The sequence below is a fragment of the Uloborus diversus genome, chromosome 1 (genome assembly GCF_026930045.1).
Source record: "Uloborus diversus isolate 005 chromosome 1, Udiv.v.3.1, whole genome shotgun sequence".
NCBI classification, from domain to species: Eukaryota; Metazoa; Arthropoda; class Arachnida; order Araneae; family Uloboridae; genus Uloborus; species Uloborus diversus.
In genome coordinates, this window is record NC_072731.1 from 169951757 (window position 1) to 169979355 (window position 27599).

Here is a 27599-nt window from a genome sequence, read left to right on the forward strand (position 1 = left end):
GAAGATGATGTTCAATTCTAGATTTTGAACAAATGAACATAGTGATCTTTAATTCCCAGAGAACAAGAAATATTCTTCAAATTAATCCAAAATTTTATACTGAATAACAAGAAAAATTGATAAATTGAATAAAATGCAAAACAAATTGATATACATTTGAATTTTCATTGATATTTCTGTTTTGTGGTAAATTAGTCAAAACTCATATCACAGGCAAATGCCATGTAAATGCTGCTAGAATATAGATACATAAAGTATATATTAAAGAAAATATGTTATGATGTATGTAATAAACCATCTGATTTAGAATGAGGGGAAAAACAAATTGATAACAGTGAAGCAAATGTCAATGTTTCTTTTTCTTCCTTTTGTGTTTTATGTTTTTATTTATTTTTTCAAATCATCCCCCTACCATCCCCCACCCCATTTTAATATTTTAAAAGTTTTTTCACAATCTCATAATTTATACTTTTTACTAATTTGCATCATTGATTCTTTTCCAAATATTTATTTTTTGACAAAAGTAATGGATAAAAAATTTCAGTAAGTTATTGATCATCTGCTTCAGGTAAAAAAAATAATACTCCAACAAATTAATTTGTTCCTGTTTAAATTTATTAGGGAGCACAAAACAATGCTAAATATAGCTGTGTATCCCCCTCCCCCACTTTTTTTTGCAAGCATGTGTTACATGTGCTTTATAGGGTAAATTGATGTTGATTACATTAGTGTTGTAAATCAGATAAAGAGCTTTCATGCAACCTTCAACATCATGCTACATAAATTTGTACAGTAAACTTCCGATTATCCATGAGTGGATTATCTGCGGGGGGGGGGGGGGGGGGGCAATTATCCTCAAGTCAATCAACAATCAGGAACATGCATTTTTGCAGCAAAAGCAAATACCAGTGGCTTTTTTTGTCAAAAAATGAAAATGTAAACTCAGTTGTTTTTGTTTTATGTATTTTAAGTGCATTCTTCATCGTACATACACTCGTTCTTTATTGATGTTAAGTTCTGTTATGCGAAAATACACAATATTTTTACCGTATAGTATATATTTTCACTGTTTGTTGAAAGTATTATTATACATCAATACCGCTACTTTTTGAGGACGGAAAATGTTTACCCTATTTGTCCCTTATTTTAGGCATTTTGCGGTTTATCCCCGATTTTTATTGTCCACTTGTGGCACTTGTGCCACTCAATTTCGCGGATAATCGGGAGTGTGCTGTACACAGTTCTTTTTTTGAAGTAATTTGATTTTAAGTGTTGTCTCTCCTTGTCTCTAAGCTGTTTTTGAAGAAAATTCATACAAATAATGCTTTGAATACATTTCTCTAAAAAAATTAAATTAATTAATTTTTAAAGATATTAAGAGAGAGATAAAGTATTACTTTCATGTACCAAGGTTTTCTCTTCATAGCAAAGGTGATGCTGGTTCTGAAATGCTTCGAAATTAATAAGGGAAATTTAGAGCATGCAACCTATAGTTGGAGCAAACCAAGCCTGGCAGCATTGTGAAAGCTACGCAGGTCCTAAACATAGCACTATGATGCTACCAGGTTAGGTTTGTATCAACTATAAAACATTAATAATAATGATATTAACGCAATAAATATGAATAAACATTCTTTAAGTAATTTCATTGGTTATTGATAAATTGATTAGCCTAGTTGCACCTAGAAATTGTTGCTGGTCATCACTTTGTAACGTAAAAAAGTCAAAATGAGTCACAAAGTAAACACACAGACACTCAAATAGATATTAAAAAAGTAATAGAGTACATTTAGATTCTGTTAAAATATCTAAATACAAATACACTGAAAATATCAATTCATTTTGAAGTTCAATATAAATATAATACAAAGCTTTACTATGCTTCAAATTAGTATATAATATAGAAAAGCAAATTTTTTTTTATACTTATACATTTTCAAAAAATACTTCCCCTATAGAAAGCTTTACCTATGAGGAAATGAAATCACAAGATTTTCCTCTTAATCATTTAATTAGTTATCAAGAAATTACGTACAATTGTGAAAAATTAACATTTAATAGGAATTAATTCATGAAACCTTCATGACTTTAAACAAATAAAATTGTTTTCCTACTAATAGTGGTTATACCAAAGGAAAAAAAAAAACAGGTTGTTTCATATACTGTATATTGATTATAAAATAAAACCAATTTCCTGACGTTTTTAATCACAAATATGAACTTGATAATATTTCAATTTCACAAGAGTAATTTACAATTTAAAATAATATTTACCGATATTTTCGCTTCTCATGAAGTGAAAAAGGAAGTTTACGAAGATCTGAATGATGCATCTCCTCTTCTTTGACAGGAATATGATATTCTGGTAGCTCACCCTAATGATAGAGAATAAACAACACAATCTTTTTTTTTTAAGCACAAAACAAAACCAAAAAACAGGCATGTGCTGAACTCATTATAGGGTAAAGCAAAAAAAAAAAAAAAAAACTGAAAACAGGTACCTATGCCAGCAGTTGCTTGGCATAGTGAATACTTAAAAATATATTTTCCCCTTTTACTTGAATATTGTCATCAGCTAGCCTAAGAGGCCCACATTTAAAGAAGATATACAGGTAAGTAACAATCTTGTAACATTAATTATCAGTTTATGTGTTGAATGATCTGGGGTCACCTTAAAGTCTAAGTACAAAAATCTGTTGAACAAAACAACAGTAAGTAAATTCAGTTTTCAAAATATAATATAGTCAGACAGTTTTGAAATTTCTTTTATGGGTACAGTTTCTTAATTTTCTTCTTTTTTTTTCTGTGAACTAATTTTAAGTTACAATTTCTCATCTTCATAACAGATGGACAAAATCAATTTCAAATTAAATGCAAGATGTGCATATGCAGGAAAAAAGTAAAGGCAACAAGCAATATTAAAATTTTTAGCAGAAATTGAATAGTTGAATTTATTTTTAAGGAAGAGAAAGCTTCAGCTCCTAAATCCTCCCTCTAGATATGGTTTTGAGTATGTAGTGGCTACAGTCAAACCCCGTTAGCACAAAAGTTTGTTTAACTCAAAATAGATGTTATTTACTGTGAGATAAAGCAAAAAGGAATGCTAAATCAGTTGTTTAAGACGAAGATGATTTGGACAAAGTCCACTTAAGACGATTTTTTTTCCAGGTCAGTAATAAAAATAACAAAGAAAAAAGAAAGGACAAAAAGTTGAAAAAAAAGGGGCGGGGGAGAAAAACCATCCTTTCTCACATGAAATTTCTTTAGTGAGTTTGAAATGTTAAAAGCTCAGAATTTCAACAGAAACCAGTGAATGAAAATTTGCAGTCAGTTTCTGTTCATCAAACGTGATGCAAGAACATTTGTTCTTCGATTCTGATAATTTTTTTTTAATATTAGTTTATTAGACTTAACGCAAGTTTCCCAGTTTAAATCAAAAAGCTAGTTTGTGCATTTCTGTATAAATGTACTTTGGTTCTGATATTTTCTGCTATGTTTTTATTACTTAATGTACCCACAATTTCATTGAATCTTAAAGTAATAATAAAAATATGCAAAAAGCGGGGGGTATACTCAGTGCAAATTTTTTCGGAAAGCATTAGAAACCAAGCCCACTCATTGTAAAAAATTAAAACAATGAAGCACCGTTTATACGTTTTTCTTTTATTTTTATAAGTTTTTTAGATTGGTCCCTTCAGGGTCTAATACATATTAACACATACCTTTTGCACATTTCATTTATACATTATACAGTCCCTTAAAAAACATATAAACGTGCTTCACTGTATTTCAAAATCAAAGGGCGGGGGGGGGGGGGGGGTCCTGACACTTTTGAAGGATGGGTCTAGATGGATGGGGAACATTTCAATTTATTGAAAAATTCAAGCTTTCACGCTTATTCAATTTTTACTGGAATTGTTACAAAAACAGTATATCTGCATAAGGAGTTCAGGTTAACATTCAACTTTGTTTAGTTAAATATAGTTATTTAAATTATTTTAATTGATTTACAAACTTCATCTCCTCATTTCGGACAGTGAATTGCTCACCCAGGTTTTGGGAAATTAATGTATTTTCAAATAAATGTGCATCATTTTTGTTGTTTTTTGGTATAATTTACATTGAGTATGTACCCTGTGTTACCTTTAACAGCAAAAAAACTAAATAATGGACCTGGTTGTCATAATTCATGTTGACTTGGCAAAAATCTGATTTTAATTTTTAAAAAAAAGAGAAAAAGTTAAATAAAAAGTGATTTTTCATATAAAAAATATTTTAGCCATAAAAAAAAAGTACAGCAATAACATATGAAGTAATATTACTTGAATTTGGGACACAGATGAAGCTCTCGGACGAGAAGAAAGAAAAGAAACTCTTCTTTTTGTCGTAATATAAGGCAATGAAGTTCTTTTTGAGGATTTTGCCGAGAAATGTTGATCTAACATTTCTTTCATTTTTTTTGACCCCATAATATTTTTCAGACCAGAAGAATCTGGAAGAACCTTCTGCATCTGGGCAGCTAGAAGGGATTGCCTACGCATGGGAGAAAGAGATTGGCGTTGCCTTGTGACATTATATGCGCCATTCGAAGAGTGTTGCTCATCAACCTGTATGAAAGAGAAAATACAGTAATGTTAGTGTATTAAGAGTAAATTAAATAATACAATTGAAGTTTTGTAAAATGATGGGGCAAAAAAGGGACAGTGACATGGGGATGCTGCACATGCTATATAGTAACTATGTTTGTGGGGAAAAAGGGCCATAAAGGAATTTAAAGAACTCATTCCTTTAAAAAAGTTTAAAAACTAATGAAGATACCAAAAATGCACCCTTAATGACGTTTTTTTCTTCTTCTAATATTAGGATGAAGCAACCAAAACACTTAATAAGGCATCCAATCTAAATTTATCAGTAAAAGATTGTAAATTTTTAAGGCTCATGATGTGTCATTCAACCTGTCTTCTTCCCTGTTGGATTCAGAATTCAAATGATGGAAAAGACATAGGATCAGCTGGAATAAAAAAATTCATAAAATTGGATATATCATTGTATGCCAGTTTACAGACTAAAAAACAGAACTTTTTTGGTCATTTTATTAAGAACTCCCTTCTACAAAATTCTCTTCATCATCTACAATGCTTTCAAGAACTATAAAGAATTGAAAATGAATCTTCTGCCATAATGAAAGTATTGAACCTTACAGAAAATGGTCTCTCAAAAACATGCCCTTACGATACAGTAAGTTTTCTGGAAGTTATGTAGTACTCACTATATGTTTCACATTATTTCATTTTTTAATTATCAACTACATTTAATGCAACTAGGGGGTTCTGCCCCCTGCTCGCTAATGTTCACCAACCCACGAAATTTGCTTCACAATCTTATTTGATTTGCAAGGATTTAAATCGTCGGTTAAAAAGAAACAGATTAAAAACGCATTATGAGCTCCCTTTGGATCAAAAAGCACCCCTTCCTCGGGTTTCAAAATCACTTGTAACAACTTGCAGAGCCGTAAGGGCTAAGGGGCTCCTGCGCATTGCAAAACTGCAGTTTTGTACATTCATGGTCTCAGTAATATGCTATGCTCTTTAGCTCGGGAATTGAATTGAGTTGAGCCCAAGATTTCCGTTAAAATTAAAACCTGCAAAGTTTCTGAATAAGGGAAAGAAGAAACATGCGAATCGAAAAGACGTAATTATGGCAATGCCAAACAAAACATCAATAATTTTAATGGAGATGGGGATTATTCGAACTTGGTTTTTAATGGTTTGTAACTTTTCTCCTTTGGAAATAGAAGCTCAGTTTTTCGACCATAGGTCGAGCTAGATCTGGAGTAAAGAAAGCCGCTCTTTTCAGTGATGTCAAATAGAAAACTGTAGGACAATTTCTTCGCTTTTACTGATAGATTTAATGAAGAAAGTAGTGCCTAAATTTTAGCTAGGCATAAAAAAGGTCGAGCTAAAAACACAAATAACTTTAGCCATATTTAAGTTAGAGCATTGAAACGAATTGCGTAGAATGCGGAAAATTCTACCCTTTCCAACGATATATAAGATTAAAATGTGCAAGTAATCCCCTCCCCCTTTAATAGGCGATTTATGCAAAATTTGAACTTAAAAAAATAATTACACAAAAACTAATTTGAATTTTAAAAAATAAAACCCCAGGTGCACACCCTGGGGTTCAAAGTAATTTTGTACAAAATTTCAAGGCTGTAGGTGCTATGGGGTCTCCTGGACATATGTCCGCCACAGACTTCCTTCCAGAATTTCTTTGAAACTTAACTTTTATTTACTATAAAGAGATACCCATGGAAATGGAGTTTCATACACAAAAATTAGCTTTCATTTGAATGTTATAGGAGCAATTATGATAAAACTAAGAGTGCTTCTACGTCTTGAATTTGTTCCGACAATTTGCTACTTTGATATATGAAGGTCTGACTGTATACATAAATGATTTAAAAAGAAAAAGAAAAGAATTTGAAAATATTACTTTTCTTTGCTTTAAGTTCATATCTTCCATTTTCGGACACAAATTTTAAGTTCCTAAACGAGAAGAAAATTGTAAATGAATATTTAAGCATAAGTAAGCTGCAAAATATTTTATTTAATTATTAAGTAAAAAGGTTTACATAGATTAAAACAATAAAACATGCTTTGAGTTAATAACAACACTTCTATTTAAATTCTTTAACTGATCTGAATAAATAAATTAATAATAACCAAACATAAGGCATTTCTAGTTGTAAAATGCTATAATGAAGCTATTTCAAAATAATGATCTTATTTCTGGATTCCCTTTTAATTAATCTTTACTTAAAGACCCGGTAGCAGAGACAGTATGAGGCTGCAATGTAGTTTGTATGTGCGTTGCAGAGCCTTGGCCAAGTCTGTCAAACCATTTCTTAGTTGGAGAAAAAAAAAAAAGAACATTTCATTTCAGTGAAAATGAAGATTTGAATCATATTTTTCTGAAATATAACCCGCAGACAGCATGTACTTACAGTTTTTACGTTAGTATCTTATTTTTAAGTACTTTGCGTGGCTGATTTAGGTTTTATTATTAACTTAATGTTGAACTGTCCCTCAGACTACTTTTGGATTTTCAACCTGCATCGCAGATTGAGGAAGAAAATTCTGCTGCCAGGTTTAAAGGTTTTACGAAAAAATTTATGTTGTTTTTAGGACATCATTCAAAATTTTTTTAATTACATAACTCATCTTTCTGAGGATACATTGTGCTTAGTTTACAGTTTTAGTGATGAGAGTCAAATAATGCAAGAAACATTTACATTGGGAAGAGGGGTTGAAACAGTCATTTAAGAAATGATTTAAGAACATTTCTTTTTCTTATGCCAAGAATCATAGGCCAATATGTACAATTTTAGAGGGGTAGGAGATAGGGCTGGGCGATGTATCACGAAAAACCGGTGTATATTCCACATCATTAGAACAGTTTTAGATTTTTTTTTCTAAACCGATGCATTGATACTTTTCCCACATACAGACGCCGGTCCAGGGTTGCTGCCATTTCAATCTCTAATTTTTTGCACACTAATGTTGAATTAGCAGTGTTTCAATCCAATCAGATTCAACATTGAAGGTTCAGAGAGTTAGACCTTCGTTTCCCCCAAAACATATAAGAAATGTACATGTGTTTTTAATTATTGATGAAAGATATATTAATAAAGTAGTAAGTTTTAATCATATAGTCACTTGCCAGAAAAAAAGCAAAGTTCAGAGAGAAAAATTGAAACAAAAAATGTAGACATATCTTGGTGTTTTACAAACAGTGGAGTTCCTAGCACAGGTGTCACACGGGTCGGTAACTCGTAGTGTCACTGATCCCTCCCCCCAAAAAAACTTTAAATGCTTCATGTAAATATGAAATTTATAAAATTTTCAGAAATAACTTGTTCCTATTTTCGTGGTGTAACAAGCCTGGAAGACAAATACAAACTGAATCTATTTCATGCAAAATTTACCCTATACGCCACACATAACCTCCCCTCTGCCTGCAATATAAAGCACTCTTTTTTTTTTTGTTAAATATATTAGATTAAATACCTAAAACTTAAGATATAATTCGTGGAAGTTTTCACAGTTAAAGTATTTATATTTTTTATTTTCTATGAAATTCTCTTTGAGTGCCACCCGGTTTCGCCCCCTCGCCCTGCTACTGGTGGTCATGAAACCTTTATTTAATGCAAGAATATATTAGCTTTTGAATGGAATGCATAACTTTGCACCCATTCACTCACATCTTTTTGCACTGAAACAACAGGTGCATTGTAATCTCAAAATTTGTCTTTAATATTTTTTACTAATTTGCATTTTTAGCACTGCTTTTCAACAAAAAAAATTTCTTCCTGGTGTTGGAATCTGTTAATTCATATCTGGCATGATATCCAACATTTATACCTTGTATGTATTTTGAAAATTTAAACAAACAAGTTTAAAAAAAGAAAAACATTGTGATGCATTGCTACATGTTGATGCATCGCTACATCGCGATGTAAGGTTGGTGATGCATCACAATATGTAGAAATTTCTATATCGCCCAGTCGTAGTAGAAGGGACAAAGAAATTTTTTATGTTTCAAAGCTTTTATTTAAAGATACAAACAACCCATTTTTAACTTTTGTCATTCACAAAACACATAAAAGAAAGTATTTGATCCATGAAGATATATTGTTGTGATAAGACATGACCACTTCAAGGGTTATCTTTTCATTTACTTTTTGAAACTGGCAAAAATTTATATGATTATTATAGTTAAAATTCTGAAATTAAATTTAGAAATGTTTAATGACAGTTATTCATAAATGACTTTTGCCAAATCATTTTAATTTTTATGCTCAAAACTCATTCAGAAGTTTGCAGTACTAAGCATGAGCACAGGTTTGCAGTCTAGCCAGGAGATCAAGCACCTTCTGCCCCCTTACATGCACCCAAGCCGAGAAAATCAGATTCAAATGAAAGTTGAATCATCTATTCCAAGGACCTGATGAACCAATTTTACTGGTAAGTAAGGAAGAATTTGTACTCAAGTGCCATGGCACGTGTGTGTACGCTCAGGGCCTAATTACCACACAGGTCTACTATGCCTGGGCTCTTCCTAAGAGGCACCAAATTACTTTAAGAATTATGCATAGCATTACAACTATACAAAAAATACAAACATTTTTAAAATAATGGCCTTCAGGAGGCCTCCAAATTATTGCGGGCCTTGGGTCTCACTTTTAGTTAGTCGGGCCCTGTGTACGCTCCTAGGAGTAATTCAAATGAAAAAAAAACAACTTTTTTGGATAAGCAACTGTATGAGCCCATCACAAAATGATTATGTAGTTTTTCTCCCTATAATCATTTCAAGGTGCCCATTTCTGCTGAAATATCTCAATAAAAATAGTATTGCACAAAGGGTAAGGCACCTGCAGTTTTAAGGTAGTTCCAGACACATTTAAAAATTAGGTCTCTTTTTGAAATTTAGAATACTCTTTTTCTCACTATAACTTTTCACTATATTGTTTTCATTATGTTATACATAAATGGTATGCATTAACTCAAAAAAAAAAAAAACTTTTCATTTCAATATTTATTACATTAATATAAATTAATAACAGTATTCAAGCATTACAATACTCTTTCAACTTGAAAAGCGACAAGGGTCAAATAAAGTATTTCTCCACTTTCATCGAAATTCATAAAAGATGAATGAATAAGCAGGTTAGTTCTCGAAGAAAAATAATTAAAGAATGGAAAGTGAAGATTGTCGTATTGCCAATAATGACGTTTCGACAGGAAAAATAGGGAAAGCAAATAAATGCACGAGAACGATCTTAAATTTCGCGCCAATTGTTTACATTTGAAATTTTATACTGCTCACATTTTTAACTTCTGTGCAAAAATATCGAAACACAACAAAATCACAATTAGATTCTGCTTTTCGGGGGGGGGGGATGTTTTGTTTCGAAAATCATAAAAATAATTTTCATAAACATGAGTTCATTATTCAAACTGCATAAACTTTTGAACATTTCACAAAGAGAAAAAAGTTTTAACTTCCGAAAAATCGTGAACTTAACGCAATTTCCCTCCGTTTTTTCTGTCAACAGAACTTTAATGAAATTTACCCACCGCTACACTCTTCAAAGCCTCGTTTTGTTGATTTGATTCAAGAAATATTTAAAAAAAAAATATTTTTGTCACGTGTTTCCGGTCCTCTTCTCAGCTGTTGGCCAATCCGTGCACCAATGTCCTGTCATGAAACTTATTTATGTTTTTAACGGAAGTGAAGTCATTCTGTACATATTTTCTTTCAAGACGTAAACTTTTTTGTTGTAAGTTTTTTGTAAACTCTCTTAAACTTCATTTTTACCCAAAACTGGGGAGAAAAGAACCTAATGAAGTTGGAAAAGGAAAAGAAAAGTCTTTGTTGTTTCATCTAAAAATGTAGTTAAATGCGAATCGTATTTGTTGACACTTTTAATGTCTCTGAAGAACAAAAGGATTCAGCGGAAAATATAATTTTTACATTTGATTTTGTCTGACAACAGAAATGATTATTTAAATTTCAAACTTTTATTGTTATCAGAGAGATCAACACAAATTTTAACACAAAACTCGTATTCTGTTTAATGGAATTTTTCTGACTGTTCAGATTTTTTAAATAACCAGGTACTGATCTTTATTTATATTTTATGTACTTTCCTAAATTTTTAATGGTGTGTAATTGAAAATATTTTATTAAATGGTTTTTTGGACTTAACAAACACTCGATTTAAAAAAAATGTAGCAAAAATTGTCGTCTACACCTTAACATTATATTTTCCTTTTACTGAATAAAACATTTGTAATCAGATGTTAATTAAAGCAAATCATCATATATATATATTTCAAAGGATATTTCTGTGACAACGCCATAACTTCATGAGTAATTCATCAAATTTCACAAGTAAGGCATCATTTTAAAAGATTTTTTCTTTACGTTCAGTGAAAAATAAACAGAAAACTCACATTTTTTATGGGTTTTTGAAAAAAAAAAAAAAAAAAAAACGTTTGTTCTGTGTTTTAGTACGCTGTGCTTTTATATTCCAGTCAGCTAGGCCGTCCGAAGAGCTGATTGCGTCCAGGTCGAAAATTTCCTGGTGTCCCCCCCCCCCCCGTACACACAGAAAAATCAAGTTAGTTATTAACATCAGTGCATCATGCGTGGGAATGCGTCCTATTTATGTTTTTTAAATCAAAACCCTCAGTTGGAGGGGCTGGTGAATGGAACCATTTTGGAGGGGCGGCGTATGAAGTACGCCAGGTTATTTTTAGAGCATTTTCTTCGTTATTGCAACTATTTTATCTTATACTTTAAGTTTATAAAAGGATGTTTCATAGTAAAAAACATATGTGAGAAGGAATAACAGGAAAAAAATCCGGAAAGATGGAAAATATGAATTTTTTAATAATTTCAAAAGACAGAATATACTGAAAATAAAAACTACAAGTTCCATGAGATGCTATGTTTATTTTCTGTGTGAAAATTAAAAGAACAGAAATCGAAATTACATATTATAAATATTTCGTATGAAAATGTTCGTAAATGATAAATTTCATACCTAAAAAAATTGGAAACAATTTGCCACTTTAATCCTCTCCAAACTGTTGTTCACTGCAGCAGGTTTGGCAAAGTTGTACTGTACAGCACACAAGTTTCTGAATCGCTTGAGACCCATGACACCCTGCAAAATTTCAATACCAGTACCGTCGTTTGCCCATGCTTCTTCCAAATTGAGTTTTGACATTTTTTTACAGCCTAATAAGAATAAAATACCTATAAAAGCCAATACTTCTGCTCTGTTAGTATCATACAGACTTCTCTTTGAGATGTTTTGGGGGTCATCCACAGCCCTGTTACACTTGAGATACACATTTGTATACTGTACGATAGTATCAACCATACTTGTATTTACGATTTTATGGAAAGCAGACAGCTCATCAATTATATCGTCACAATTTTTAGCAAATGGTAGTATTGTTTTCATCAAATTTTTTCGAGGTGTTCTGGCAAATTTGCTCTTGAGGGGAATTTTACTCCATTTATAAGTTTCCTTTACTTCGTTCACAACTTTTCCTCCGACCTTTTTCTTTTTGTAAATTGATTTTACAAAAAAATCTCCATTTTTTAAATCGCTCACATCAGTTTCAATACTACTGAAATCGTCGTTTGCTGGAGAAGCATCATTTGACGAAGGGAATTGAGGATGTTCAGAAATGTTTGCATCAATTTCTGAGTCGCTTTCATGATCAGAATGTTCAATTACCTCCGATTCATCGACATCAGAGGCATTATGCAAGTTTTCGGAGTCTTCTTCATCCGAAAGTTCTTGTAAAACGCGCCAAAAATCTTCAGGAGGCACAATATTTCTCCTGTACATATTTGGAGGGGCGGCGTACTGCATTCGCCAAAGCGACAAGCTCACAATAACTGCTTTCAGGGGGAAGGCGAAAGCCAGACTGACTGGAGATAACAGATGCATTCCACTCTAGGAATGTTTCTAGGAGGGTAGAGGAGAGGGGGTAGCTAAAGAAGGGGTTGTCTACAAACTACAACCCAAACAAATCCATTGGCGTACTCAGTACGCCAACCCCTCCATTTAAGGGTTAATGAGCAAAACTTTCAGAGGGCTATGGATAATACAAATTAAAACACTTTTTAATGTCGGTTATATATTAATAAGTGGATAGCTTTAAGAGGGCCATTGATCCTCATTGGGGACTAAATACTTAACTAACTGGGACCAGCCTAGCTGGGCCCAGAGCGTGTTGCTGGTTGTCACATTTGTATTTGTATAAAAACTTTACAAAAAAATGAAAATGTTAAAACTCTAAATATTTATCTAATAATAATGGGGTAAAATGTTACCCCATAACATAAAAAACAAACAATTAAAACTGAATTAGTGACTCATATTGATCAAACTAAGAACATGAATACAAATTTTTTTGATTATAAATAGAAAATGTTTTTATCGAAGTAAATTACATCAAAATTAAATTTCTATCTGGACTCATCCAATGATTCTTTTAAAGAGGCTTTTGGTTTTTACCCTACCATCTTAATACCAGCTTTCATATGTTGAAAACAAAGATGTCTTTTTTTTTGCATCATTTTTGTAAGTTTCAGGGGAAAATCATCCAAATACTCAACAACATCGAAAATCGCTTAGAATTGCGTTTTTGGAGCTTTAACTTAAGAAATTATTGGTTCTAATATTACAAAATCTGGCTTTGCAATTGTATTTTTAAGACTTTAGTTTCAGATATATTCGGGCAGGGGTCCCCATACTGCCGTTCTTTAATATCACAAGCAATGGGGTTTATAAACGACACTTACAAAACATTTAAGTGGAATAGCCCCTGAATATGAAACATTGCTTAAGTTTTTTGGAGCATAATTTTGTAAGATGTTCCAGGGAAGAGCTTCAGATCCTCCTTCCCTTAAATCTTCAAAGTTTGTCTAAAATTACATTTTTGAAACTTCAATTTAGAAAAGTTACAGAGAGGGGGAAGGAGGAATTGATTTCAATCATTTTTTTTTTGGAAAAAATAGGGATGCACCGGATACTCAGTCCAGTTTCCGGCCTATCTGTCTCATTTTTCTACTATCCGGTATCCGGCAATATCCTATCTGACCGCTCCCCTCTGGACAGGATAGCCGGCAGAAAAAGTTGAGAATCATTATAATGATCCTCTATTTTGTGTGTCTATGACTGCATCTACATATTTTCCGAGGACAGCCAATAATCTGCAGATCTTAAAATTGGCCTGAAGAAAAAAAAAATGTGGTGGTGTATAATACGATGTTAAAAAAAAAAGGATTTAACATATACTAATTGAGCAACTAAACTAAAAACGTGAAAAAGTAATTATTTTGAAGGTATAATCAAAATTAATCTGAAATATAGTCTAAAAATTTTTTTTTTCTTCTTAAAATCATGATTATAGTACACTAATTACTAGAAAAACGGAGAGTCATAGTTATGACAAAGGAGCAAACGGTGTAATCTTGTGCAAGCGAAGGATTCCTTCTTCACTATGTTGCTGTTTATTTTACATGGCCTCAATCGGGTAAGAGGAACTTTCAAGCAATGCAAAATAAGCAACATACAGGCAGCAAAGGAGCATTCAAGCTATCTAAAATAAACAATATTCAGCCAGCATATGATCTCTATCGGTGAATCCTACTTAGTACAGTAAAAAAAGGGTCCGACCCAAGCATCCCCCCCCCCCCCAAAAAGTTTTAGACCAGTTGCAAATTGTTTATTACCCTCGCAATAAGAACAGGTAAAAAGTCCCACCCCATTGTTTGGGGGGCATCAAAAAATTGATATTTTGGGTATTTTTTCGGAATGCATTTCAAATGGAAATATTATGTCACACTAAATTTAAAAGCATTTAATTAAAGGTGTTTATCCCCCAAGAGGATGACACAACCCACCAATGCTACAGATCCCCCCCCCCTGTCTCCCCGTAAAACGAAGCAGTACCCCTGAACTCCATACATTTCACATGGAAATATTATTTAATGCAAAGTTAAAGTTAGAAATCAAGTGTCCATTCTCCAAGAGCGATGGTGGACTTCCTCCCAAAGCTACAGAACTCCCTCCAATTGAATTATACCCCAATTCTCCCCCCCCCTATTTCCATTTCAAGTAGAAGTATTATTTTATGCAAATTTAAAATGCATTAAGTCAAGGCTGTCCATACCAAAAGAACAGTGGCTCACCTCTCCCCTCCAATTAAATTATACCCCAATTCTCCTCCCCCCCCCCCATTTCCATTTCAAGTAGAAGTATTACTTCATGCAAATTTAAAATGCATTAAATCAAGGCTGTCCATACCAAAAGAACAGTGGCTCACCTCCCAAAACAAAATAATATACTTGAAGAAGACCCCTCCCCTCTGGTGGCGCATTTGATTAAATGGTCAGAAAAATTACGCTGAACTGTTTTTTTCCCCTTATACGGTATTGCTTTTTTGCAGTATTTAAAATCAAAATTTTTAGTTTATGTTATATTTACATGCTTACCTCAAATATGTCATAAGATTGAGATTAACTCTCTGTCAGAACTGGAGTTTTCAAATGATTTGTGTCCCCTAAGCTTGCAACAAAAAGTCTTCATTATCAAGATCTTTTTACTTCCTTTTACAAAAAAGGAAGTATTGTATTCGTGAAAAAATGTTCACTAAAAAATTGACCTTAATTTCCATTTTACTCACCCCCTGATGAATGTTGAATTTTTTTCCTGACTCGAACATACGTGGATAAGTGCCTAAGAACGTATAGACACGCGAAATATCCATTTTGGCGATTCCTGGGTTGATTACAACGAATTTTCTCGTGACGTCTGTATGTAAATATTTGCGCATGTATGTCGCATAACTCAAAAATGGTATGTCCTGGAAAGTTGAAATTTGGTACGTAGACTCCTAGTGGGATCTAGTTGTGCACTTCCCATTTTGGTTGCATTCGGATGCTTCTAAAGGGCTCTTTTGCTCCTTTTTGGGGGAAATCATTGTTAATATTGATGTAGACTCAAGTGGTGTTATAATTTGGCGGACACTTGACAATATATCACCAGTATTTTGGTCGCCAAGTTTTGTCGCCAACTTGGCGACAAAGTTGGCGTTTTTTTTTATTTTTAAAATCTGGTTTCAATTTGAGCACTGTTGGTGATATTTAGAGAGTAAACTATTGAATCACATTAAAAATGCCAACAATGGGGAAATGACTTTAAATTGGAGTAAAAGAAAGTCTTGTGATGCACAGTGGTATCTCGGCAAAATCGTTATTGTTACAGCTATGTCAAACACAGTTGGCATTTTGTTGAGCACTTCAGCCCACTTTCAGACTTTTCAAACATTCATTATAGCCAATGAATTCCTCAGAACAAGCACAAAATATGAGGCACAGAAAGTTTTCTGGAGCAGAAGGCTTGTCTGTTGAATCACAGATAATATTTCTGTGATGATTTTTCCTTCTTTGTACTCATCAAAAATGACATTAGCTTTCCCTTATTTACAAGTGACATATACACTGCATTGCTGGCATATTTCCTTGAAGCTTGCCGATCATTACCGAAAAAACATGATCGAGGAGGTATCTTCCACCTATTACATATAGGACACCAGCTGTTTGTTTTGTGATGGTGGATGGATCTTTTGCTTCAAGTAATAACACTTTAACAATACAGGATTTCTTTCCTTATGAACCCAGATTCATCGAATAATGATGGAGGATCAGCGCATAAGTCGTACTGGTAGATATTAGCAATTTGTTATTCCATCCTTACTGTACATACTATTTGGTGTAAAAGTTTGTTTGGGTTTACGCATCTTTAAAACATGTAGTAACTACTCTCGTAACAGAAGCTAGAAACATATGTACATACATGTATTTTCTTTACAAAGAAATGCCACTAAATTTTTTACCTTCAATATATTTTATGTTCCCCAACGCTAAAGGACTCATTATAACTCACCTTATTATCAGCGACTGACCAGTATCAACGAGCAATAACACTACCAACTTGAGTGTACCTGTAGAGAGAGAAAAAACTTCTGGTGGTTTTAGGAATGGATTGTGATCTCCTAATTGGGAGACAAAAAGATGTAAATATTTAGCATTCTACTATTGTATTGCTCATTGCTTTCATCAAGGCTTGTTCTATCATTGAACTACTAAAGGCCACCAAAATTTGTCACTGCATTGGATTGTTGGATAACCTGATGTAACACCTTTATCAACTTTTTTTATCGCATAAGGTACTCATAAGTTTCAAACAGTGTTAGTGTTGCAAGTATATGTGTGCATATTTAGCATAATTCACATAACCGGCTGCGTAAAAGAGAGGCAGCTTGGTGTTTGCAAACAAGAACTCCCACCGACTTTGAGAGTGCAGCATTGCCTGTGTCACTATTGGCGATTTTGGTTTATCTCCCCTTACTGTGATGGTAAAAGATTGTAGAAAAGTTGAAGTAAATTAATTAAGAAGAAGGAGAAAAACTTCAGTCGGTTTGGCCTTTTTTTTAGGCTGCACAGGGATTTAATTTTAGGTATCATTCCAACGCACTAAACAGTTAAATAACTCCAGTCATAACTAAATTACATGAAATACTCTGCCAGCTCAGTCAGTCCAGCCGAAAACTGCAGTTTCATGCTTCTTAGCAGTCATCAGCCCGATATAGGAAGTGACTGAGCTTGGATGTGGAAAACCTCTTAAGGAAGCAGAAAGTGCCAAACTAACTGGTAGCTAATATGGAATTAGCACTGACCAGACGAGTGACCAAAACAATAGTTCGGTTCAACTCAAAGATTGAAGGCAAGGCATGGTATTTTCAGAAAGTTACTGCCAAATTGCCGGGGCTTGGGCAGAAATACATGAAATACTTCGCCAGCTCAGTCATTTCAGCTGAGGACTGCAGTTTCGTGCTTATTAACACTCATCAGCCCGGCATAGGAAGTGGCTGAGCTGGAGGTGGAAAACCTCTTACAGAAGCTAACTAAATTAGTTACTGAGCTCGCCTAGATCATTCTAGGATGATCCTTCTGTCATTATACTATGTCATTGTGTGGCATTTTGTACTTCAAAAAAGTTTATCAGTGAAATTTTTTCGTTAACTTCACTGCAATCATTGATTTTAGAATGCAAATTGCAGGATCCCCCCACCCCCCAAAGTGATGGTGCACCCTTCAAGTGTTATGGAGTACCGATCCAGAATAAAAGCCTTTGAAAAAGAAAGAAATACCCCTTCAAAAAACAGCCTAAAAAATTCCAATGACTCAATCTGCTTCATAGACCCCCCCCCCCCGCCTGTGCACCCCAATTGTCTCTTAGAGTTTATTATTTCACTATTATAAAGTGGTTTCTGTGATTTTTGAGTAATTTTTTCTGAAATTATTTTTTTTATTTTACAAAATGGATTATTTTGTCTCTCCCCCCAAACCCGACGAGTAAAATGCTGTTACTTTTTACTCCTTCTTGCTGGTAGGGTAAGAAGTAATTTGCTACAGGTTTAAATTTTTTTTTTTGGATGTTTGAGTTTGGCCATTTTTTGGCCTAATTTTTTGTACTAACTGTAAATATTGAGGTTCAATGTGTTGGTGTTGAGAAAAAAAAATCACAGATAATCCACACCACATTAACTTTGCACTTTTTTAACAGATAATCCGCGAACTATACGCATTAAAATACATGCCCGGGGCAATTGCCCCACTTGCCGCCCCCGCCCCAGAACGGCCCTGCCAGTCAGTAACCCAATGATAAAATAAAGAGGCAGAAAGAATACAACCTTGTCAACTCCAGTTTCTGTTTCAAAATTTTTAGTCATTGTGGGAGTTACTGGGACAAATCATATGTTGATCTGGTTGTAATTTGCATAATTTTGCTCTTTATTTTCTTATTTTTATCTGCATCAAATTCATTTTAATTTTCATAACTTTTATTCCAGTTTTGAACTGCATTTTTTTCAATGGCATCTATTGAAGAAAAAGATGTTAGGAATTCAAACAACTTGGCAGCAGATAATTGTAAGCTTTTTCTTATTCTACACCTTATTCAGAGGTGGAGTCTGAGCAATTCAGTTTATTTCTCTATTGGTTATCATTTTATTGAGAGAATTACATTTTATCAAAAAATAATAATGATAATAATAAATAAATAAATAAATGAGCTGTTAGTTTTTTTTATCAAAAATTTCATGAAATAATTCTTATCACTGGACTATTAAGCTTAAAGATCAATGGGTATGTCCTAATATAGCAACTGGTTAACCTGGAAGGTTGATTTCATGACATTGGTTGAGATCAGTAATTAGTGAGGAGCTTGTCCATTGAATGTTTTCATATATGATCTGCTTATTTAAAGGTAACTCTTATTAAAAGTCACCTGGTTAGTCATTGGTGAGCCTGGATAAATCGGTTGCCCTATTTGAATGCACAAATACAACTTAATTATGTTAAAGTAAATACAAAATTCACCAACTTCTACTTCAGCATTAGTTATGCCAGAACAATCTACATTGTTGAAAGAATCAGCACAACCTGGTTCTTCATCAGCTTTTCTATTGCAATTTCTGGAATATTTATTTTCTGATTCTTCTAAAAGGTATTGTTTTTTTGGTTTTTTAAAGTGAAACAACATATCCTGGATTCTTGGTTTCAAAAAATGTTCTCATATTTTTTTTTCCCTTTCTGACAAAAAATAAAGGAACAGCAAATAATCATGAACTGAAAGAACTTACTTTAGAAGAAGAATTAAATTTATTGCTGCAACATTCATGTTTATAAAGTTTTAGACTTCTGAAAATTGCCCAGTACTGCTGAAATCATGCTTACTGACTTTTTTTTTAAAATAACTGTACCATGTGATTTCATTATAGGATTTGGGGGTCATTTTCCCTAAACAGCGCAATTTGGACAGGGCAAGAAATGGCATTCACTGTGCCAGGGGAATGACACTTAGAGGAAATAATACGTTTTACTGACGATATTATAATTTATGTGGGAAAAGGAAACACTACTTTTATGAAATTGAAAAAGATCCAATGTCGTGGTGTTCAAAAAATAGTTATTGTGGTTATTTGTTTCCCTTACATTTTACAGGGGAAGGACGACAGGGGAATGACAAAAATTAAAGTTAACTTATATATTGTGATAACTGCAAACAACAAATATCAATGTCACTTAAAGTAAGGGGGGGGGGGGAACTCCATACAAACAAAAGTCAATCATTCATTGAGCGATTATTACAAAATGAAATGAATTATCAGAGACAGGGTAATGACAGTCATTAAAAATACTTATCAAGATTTAACTTGAGATCACCCGAATAATACTCGACACCGTGTTTTCATTCAAAAAGAACTAATTAAGATTATTTCTATGATGAGACCAGAATTCAAAGATTAAATTATGAGTTAATACAACTATTACCAGGTGTGATAAACATTCATTCCATTCCTCGACAGGGGAATGACAAAAAATCAAAGGATATTTTTTACTATTTTTTTTTTAAATAGTGCAAACCTTGAAAAGTTTTTATTTTTCTATTTTACAACTTGCATAACACTTGTTAAGAGGTTAAACAACAATTTCTGTACAAATATGCATGGCTTCCTGAATCTCTAGAGCTGATTTTGCTTTAAGGTGGAGGTAGGGACACACAGGGGAATGACATTTATCATGTCAAAAAATTATTTAAATGTATAATAATAATAAAGTGTTTGTTTTAACTTATTTTACAAACATAAAAACATGTTGTTAAAGCATTCTAGCGTCAGTTTTATTTCTATACTAGTTAGTTTGTTATTTTTGGAGCAAGGACAAGAATTTAGCAGTTTAGAGAAAATGACCCTTGGAGAAGTATGGGTGCTATTTGTTGATCATTAATTAAAAAAAATAAATAAAATAATTGAGAGAATTACTGGTAACTCTTATTAGAATTCACTTGGTTAGTCATCGGTGAGTCAGAGTTAACCAGTAGATCTATTTGAACGTACCACTAAAACAACTTTCCTTCTCTCATCAAATTCACATGCAGTGGATCCCTTCCCATGTGGAAATAGAGGGTAATGAGATCGCGGATACCTTGGCGAAAGCTGGTGCTGCTGAGGTCTCAGAGCCAACAGCATCACTCACCTTTCAGGAGATCCACTCAAAGATTAAACACAGGGATAATATCACTTGGATTTTCCAGCCAGAACACCATTGGTACAGATGTTCACGACCTGGTGGCTCCCTGACCCCTGGGTTTGACAGACAGGAACAAACAACTCTTGCCCGTTTTCGTAGTGGACATCTTAAAACTTTAAAATTTTCGGAGGGTCGAAGACCTTTCAGACTTGTTCCAAGTGTTCCGTTGAGCAGGCCTCGTCTGACTATATACTGTTGTGCCTGGGGCTCTCCAGGAGGGATCTGACTGGAGACCCACTGAGGGTGCTGGATTTTTGAGGGTAAACAAAGTCATGGACCTGGTCTAGCTCTGCTGATCATGGGGGCATGCAGCAACAACATTTGAACGTACAAATATGACAGTCCAATGGGCCCTGTGGTCTAATGAGCACAGACTCCCCCTAAATGTTCTTTTTTACTTAAATGATACTATATGATTTGCAAGTAACAATTGGTTTTAAACATTTTAGTGAAGTATGCTGAAGACGAGTATGGATATGTTGATACTAAAGGAACTGTATCAAAAGCCATAATTGATCAGCTCCCTAGCAGGCAGAAAGGTACATTTTATTTTGAAAACATATTTTTTAGAATTGTATCTGCTTTTCAATTTTTAATGTGTATTCTTATGTAAATAACCTTTTTTTTAAAATTGTAAAAATAGTTAAAAATGATTACGAAAATGCAAAATATTGCGTTTAGAAAATCTATAATTATATTTAAAAATTGCAGGTGTCCTTGATTTTTAGTTCTTTTTATGTTTTAGATCAATTCTTTGATGATGATTCAACTGAGCAGGATGGTTTTTCAAATCTTCGTCGGCGACAGTCGGTGTATAAGTCATTCAAAATTCAAAATGCTGCCCTTGGTTCTCGGCGCTTAAATCCTGATATTCAAAAAATCTATGAAGTGACTGATTTTCTTTTATTTATTTCTTACTTTCTAACATTTCATTTAAAAAAATTGTTCTTTTTTTTTCATTTCAAACTGTTGTAAACTCCCGAAAGTAAACCCTCTGTTGATTAGACTCCCCCCATTTTTGTGGGATGGGAAATAAATTTATTATTCCAAATATGCCGCCCCCCCTCCTCAGCCTGAACACTTTCTGAACTTTCTCATTTGCCTCTCTCTCTCTCTCTCAAAAAAAAAAGGGACAAAAATGTTCTTTTTTGTTCTGCTTGCTAGCATTTTTAGAGTTTTAGTTTCCCCCTATATATGCAAATTTTCTTTCAAAAAAAAAAAAAAAAAAAAAAATGATTTTTTCCCTTATAAATTGTCTGGATGCCTTTTGATGCAGGGTGGCTTTTTTTCTTGTTCCCAAAAGTTACAAACCTTTTTTTTTTCCTAACAAAGTTGTGTTCCTTTTGTGTTACAAAAGAAATTTGTATGATTTACTGGTTTTTATCAATTTTTGGAACAGACATTTTTATTCTAACTTTTGAGAGTGAACAATCTTCAATGGAATGCCATTTTGAAAATGCATTGCTTAAAAAGTAGCGCAAAAAACTAACCATTTTTAAAGGAGAAAGAAAGTTATTGAATAAGTTTGAGATCAGAATTGTATGATTTACTAAATCGTTTATGTGATTGTGTGTGAGGATTTTGTATTTTCCAGGGAGGAGGTTCTATTTCATTTGAAACAAATTAAAGCAACTAAAGCTCCAGGACCAGATAATATTTATCCAAAAATTTTAGTTGAATGTGCAGTGGAATTAGTGGATGTTATTTTAAATATTTTCAATGCTTCTTATAACTCAGGGACAATGCCAGAGGACTGGAAACTGGCTAACATAATGCCGCTTTTCAAGAAAGGGTCTAAAAGTAATGCAGGGAATTATAGGCCTTTAAGTCTGACTTCAGTGATTTGTAAGATTTTTGAAATTTTGATCAAAATTAATATTATGAATTTCTTAGAGACTAATAGTCTGTTGGGCATGTAAGTTTTATAGGCAAATTTTGACAACACTGTTCCGTGCGTTTGTGTCGGTTCTAAAAGTTAATCTTTTTTTTCACTTAGGAAATGAACTGTTACGTCTACACAATCTTCTTTTTTATTAAAATTTAGTTTATGTAGGAAGAGATTTGACTAACAAAGAAACTTTAAACTGTTATAATTGTCTTGTAACAATTGTTTTTAAACTAGGCCTCATACTAATGTAACATTTGTCACAAAATTGTATAAAAGTTTGCATTGCTTAAACAAAAGCAAAACCAAGTTTATAAAAACTCACGTTCTCATCATTTATGATGATATCTTTAATATTAATACCTCAAATATTTAGAAATAGTTGAATTTAATTGTTTAAAATTTAGTATTATTACCAAAGCTAGTTCAGAATAAAATAAAAAACAGATATTTGGTGAAGAAGAAGATCAAGAGTAGAACAAATTTAAAGTATTGAAGTCCCAAGTTTGGATTAGCAGCTGCATTACCCATCTTTAAAGTAATAAAACCTTGGTAAAGTCTGTTAGTCATTCAAAGCGCTCTTTGTCATATCGTCACAAAAGTAAACTGCAGCTGCAAAAACCTTCCAGCGTGAAATTTGACAAACAGTTACTCCTTGTTCTTCATGTATTACTTTTGAATAAAAGTGCTACATCATCGATACAGAAACATTTCTAAATGTCACATCTTCATGCAAATTTCAGAGCTATCACCATCCGACTTGCAGTCATGTTATAAAGAGTTGTATTTGAGTAATACTTTTTTTTTTTAGTTCAGAAGCTGTAGCAGGTGTTTAGCAACAATCCTTTTTTTAAAGTTAAGGAGGGAATCACTTCCAACAGAACATGTTCCAAAATTGTTGACTGCAACTGGGGTTCTTGAAGAATATGACAACCAATTTTATCACAAGAAGTTAGATGCATTGAAATTGAAAACTAATAGTATTTAGTAACTGTTAAGATTCAAACAATACAACATTGGAAATAGCCTGTCAATGTGGATGAAATTTATTATTCACACGAGAAAGGAGTAAAATATTAAGCGCACTAAATGTGTAGTAAATGCAAGAGGACTTTTTTTTTATTTTATGAAATACATCAAAAATATAACTTTTAAAACTTTATAAATGTACTTTTTTGGAAATTTAAATACAATTTTACAGTTTCAAACAAAACATATGCAAATTTTGTTTTCAAGGAGAAATAACTTCTAATCGCAGCAATTTAATGTTAATCAGTAACAAAATCTTTATATCATCAGTCACAGGTGTAAAATAATTTTTATATTTTTCAGTTTTTAAGTTTTTTTTTTTCAATAAAACAAAGTGTTTTCATCAAGTCTAAAATCACTATTTTAAGGGGGAAAATCTGTTTAGATTTTATGTTCATAGTTTGAAGATTATTTCAAATTATATATAAGTCACTTTTCTCAATGTCTCTTCTGCGTAACATCAGTCACACGTTTTTTTATTCCCCTTAATTTCATACAAAATTTTTTTTCTCAAGTCTGAAAACAAGTGTGGGTGCAGTGATATACCATATCATGACAATTTAGATCAATTTCAGAAGAAACAAAATTTAATTTTGAGACAGTGCTGAATTCATAGGTTAAAAATAGAGTCAAATTGTAACGTCAGTCACTGTGGACATACCCTGTTTAGTTTGCAGTATGGGTTCAGGAAAGGTAAATCATTTGCTACTAATTTATTGCATTTCTACGGCAAGGTTACCTTGACTTTAGATAACAAAAAGTGTATGGATATTGTTTATAATGATTTTCAAAAAGCGTTTGATAAGGTACCTCACGTTGCTCTTCTCAGCAATTAGATTGATATAGGAATAAGAGAAAAACTTTACTTCCGGTTTGAAATTGGCTGACTGGAAGGAAATAAAGAGTAATTGTGAGGGGAAATCATTCTAAATGGAGTGATGTTTTAAGCGGCATTTCTCAGGGTTCAGTTTTAGGGTCTCTCTTGTTTGTTATTTTTATGAATGACATTAATGAGAATATTTCTGGAACCATTAATTGTTTTGCGGATGATGTAAAAGTTCTGGGGATTGTAGAAAATGAAGAACAGGTAAAACAGCTTCAAGAGAATTTAGATTATATCACTAAGTGGACAGATAAGTGGGGTATGACAGTTAATATAGGGAAATGTCAAGTGCTGCACTTAGGTTATAGAAATAAGCCTACAAGTTATTGTTTACAGGTTTCAATCATTAGTCAGGCAGAAAATGTTATTGATCTGGGTATCTTAATAATTTAGGACTTCAAGTTTAGTCAACAGTACAGTACTGCAGGTAACAAAGCCAACATAATGCTTGGGTTTATCAATACAATCAAACAAATCTAAGAAGGTTCTTTTGCCTGTATATAGGAGTTTAGTAAGACCCTATTTTTGGAGTATGCTGTGCAGTTTTGGTCGCCTTATCTGAGGGAAGATACTTGTGTATTGGAAAGGGTTCAAAGAAGGGTAACTGGACTAGTAAGGGGACTTTCAGATTTAGATTATGATACCAGACTTAATAGACTTAATATGTATAGCCTGGAGCAGTATGCTGTGCAGTTTTGTTTGCCTTATCTGAGGAGAGATATTTGTGTATTGGAAAGTGTTCAAAGAAGGGTAACTAGACTAGTAAGGGGACTTTCAGATTTAGATTATGATACCAGACTTAATAGGCTTAACATGTATAGCCTGGAGCAAAGCAGAGTCAGAGGGGACATGATTCAGTTATTTAAAATTATCAAAATGAAGAGGTTAATGGACTAAATTTTTGCACAGATAAAAAAACGAGGTGGATCATTGTTTTAAACTATTTAAATCTCAGGCTAACTTGGAAATAAGGAAAAACTACTACTTCAGTGGGGTCGTGAGCACTTGGAATAACTTACTGGAAGAGGCGGTAATGAGCAAGGGGGTAGATAGCTTTAAGAGAGCCATTGATATTCATTGAGGACTAACTAATTAATTGACTAGGACCAGCCTAGCTGGGCCCAGAGCCTGTTGCTGGTCATCACATTTGTATTTGTCTGTTTTTATGATGGCACAGTTTTAGAAGCAATGTTTTCAAAGTTACGATTTTCTTAGCGAATGCGTTGTTGTGATTGCAATTTTTGTATTTAATCTAAAACACATTACATTCAGTACATGATGAATTTTCAAGTGATATATTTAGCGGTTTTGCCTCTTTAAAGTGCAGAATCCTTTCTTTGATAAAAATAGTGACCCCATGCAGTTATTACTACTAGAAAATTATGACAGGTTTTTATTACTTCATTTTATAATTTTTGTTTTAGTAGAAACTATTGTTTATTTATTAATTCTTTTCCGTAATCTTAAATTCATACTACTAAAAAATTTCTTTTGGCTAATTTTTTAAAGAAATCTCTGTTATAACCTCCCTTTCTGAAGTTGATCAGCTTCATTTCGAAAATAGGAGGGAGGGAAGAGCATTGCACACAATGGGCAATATGCATGTTTTTCAAATAAAAGAGCATGAAAAACTACCTCAAAGTTTACTAATTAAACTACAATTAAAAGATATTAATTGTACTTAAAACATCTTTGAAATTACTATGACATCACTCCCAGCAGGAACGGAAATTGTTGACAAAGAGAAATTATGAATTGTAATGTCACTAGAAATAACTGCTTTTATTCATTTGTTGGTTTCAAAATAATTTAAATTTTTAAGCCAAAACATTTTTAAAAGAATGGAAAACAGTAAATGAAAGTGAGGAAGCTGTGAAATATATCGTCTGCTTTCAAAAAGCCATATTGTTCAGAAAGAAAAATTAAACCTCAGTAAAAAGAAAACGAAATTGAGTTATTCAATTGCCATATATTTTTTATTTATCATTTGCATAGATTTATTTTTATGTTACTTTGTAAACATATTTTGGCAATTAGTTAGAGTTATTAAATTGTTTCTTGGAATATTAGAAAGCAAGTGTATTATGACTTTGAAGGTGTTCATTCTTTTTTGAGATGATGTAATGAATTATTGTGATGAGTTTTTGAATTATAAATGAAAGTCATTATGAGTCTCTAAAAGAATTTTTGAGTAATGTTAGAGATAAGCTCTAGTACAAGTTTTCAAACTATCAACGATGAACAATCTGAAGAACGCAGTATAATGTACTAGATAACTAAATTCAAAAATGCATTAGAGTGAAAAATAACAGATCCAAGCTCATAGTTAGGGCGTGATGATAATGATATGATGTCTCTCATTATATACCTGTGTAATTTGTTTTGATATAAGGTGCTAAAAATAACTAGTACTGCAAACTAAATCAGTACTCCTCATTTAAATGTTTCATTTATTCTAGGTCTTAAAAGCTGAGCATGATCTCACAGGAGAAGAAAAAATTAAAACTTTACGGAAAATGAACCAGAGACTTACAATCAAAAGGCAAGTGAAAGAGAAATTAGATGCTGAAACAAGGAAGAGAAGAACTGATCAGTTTTTGAGCAGCTACAAGCAATGCAAACTTAGCATATCAATGGTACAAAACTTTTTTTTAAAAAAAAGTAAAAGTTTAAAGTTTTCTGATTTCAACAGGAATGTAAAATGTCTTTTTTAATTTTCCTACTTTCTTTTTTTTTGCATGAAATGTGAATTATAGTGCTGCAATATATATATATATATATATATATATATATGTATGTATGTATATAGAACCAATACCAAATATTATATTCTAATGACTATCATAAGTTTTAATGCTTTTGATAGTACAGATCTATAAATCATAATAGGCATTAAAAAAAGCTCGCAATTTTGCGCAGTAGAACTTTGATTATCCGAGCTAATTGGAACCACTAGTGCCTCAGATGTCGGAAATTTTGGTTAATAGAAACTTTGTATGAAAATTTGTCAGGTTTGCAAGTTTTTAAAATACAGTCCGATCCCGACTTACGCGA

At 32.7% G+C, this 27599-nt stretch overlaps 2 protein-coding genes across 2 annotated transcripts in view; one reads left to right on the forward strand and one right to left on the reverse strand.

The window, feature by feature from the left end:
* LOC129222909 (transmembrane channel-like protein 7) overlaps positions 1-9978 on the reverse strand; it is a 65028-nt gene extending 55050 nt beyond the window's left edge. Inside the window, exons 1-4 of the mRNA XM_054857474.1 lie at positions 9889-9978; positions 6496-6548; positions 4323-4607; positions 2275-2375 (exon numbers count right to left, since the gene is read on the reverse strand). The gene's annotated coding sequence lies outside the window, so the exon portion shown is untranslated. The remainder of the gene's footprint in view (positions 1-2274; positions 2376-4322; positions 4608-6495; positions 6549-9888) is intronic.
* A 447-nt stretch (positions 9979-10425) lies between these two features.
* Positions 10426-27599, forward strand: part of LOC129222916 (transmembrane channel-like protein 5) — a 45710-nt gene continuing 28536 nt past the window's right edge. Inside the window, exons 1-5 of the mRNA XM_054857481.1 lie at positions 10426-10679; positions 18507-18585; positions 21198-21287; positions 21494-21636; positions 27005-27181. Coding sequence (XP_054713456.1) covers positions 18528-18585; positions 21198-21287; positions 21494-21636; positions 27005-27181 — 468 coding nt within the window. The 5' untranslated portion in view covers positions 10426-10679; positions 18507-18527. The remainder of the gene's footprint in view (positions 10680-18506; positions 18586-21197; positions 21288-21493; positions 21637-27004; positions 27182-27599) is intronic.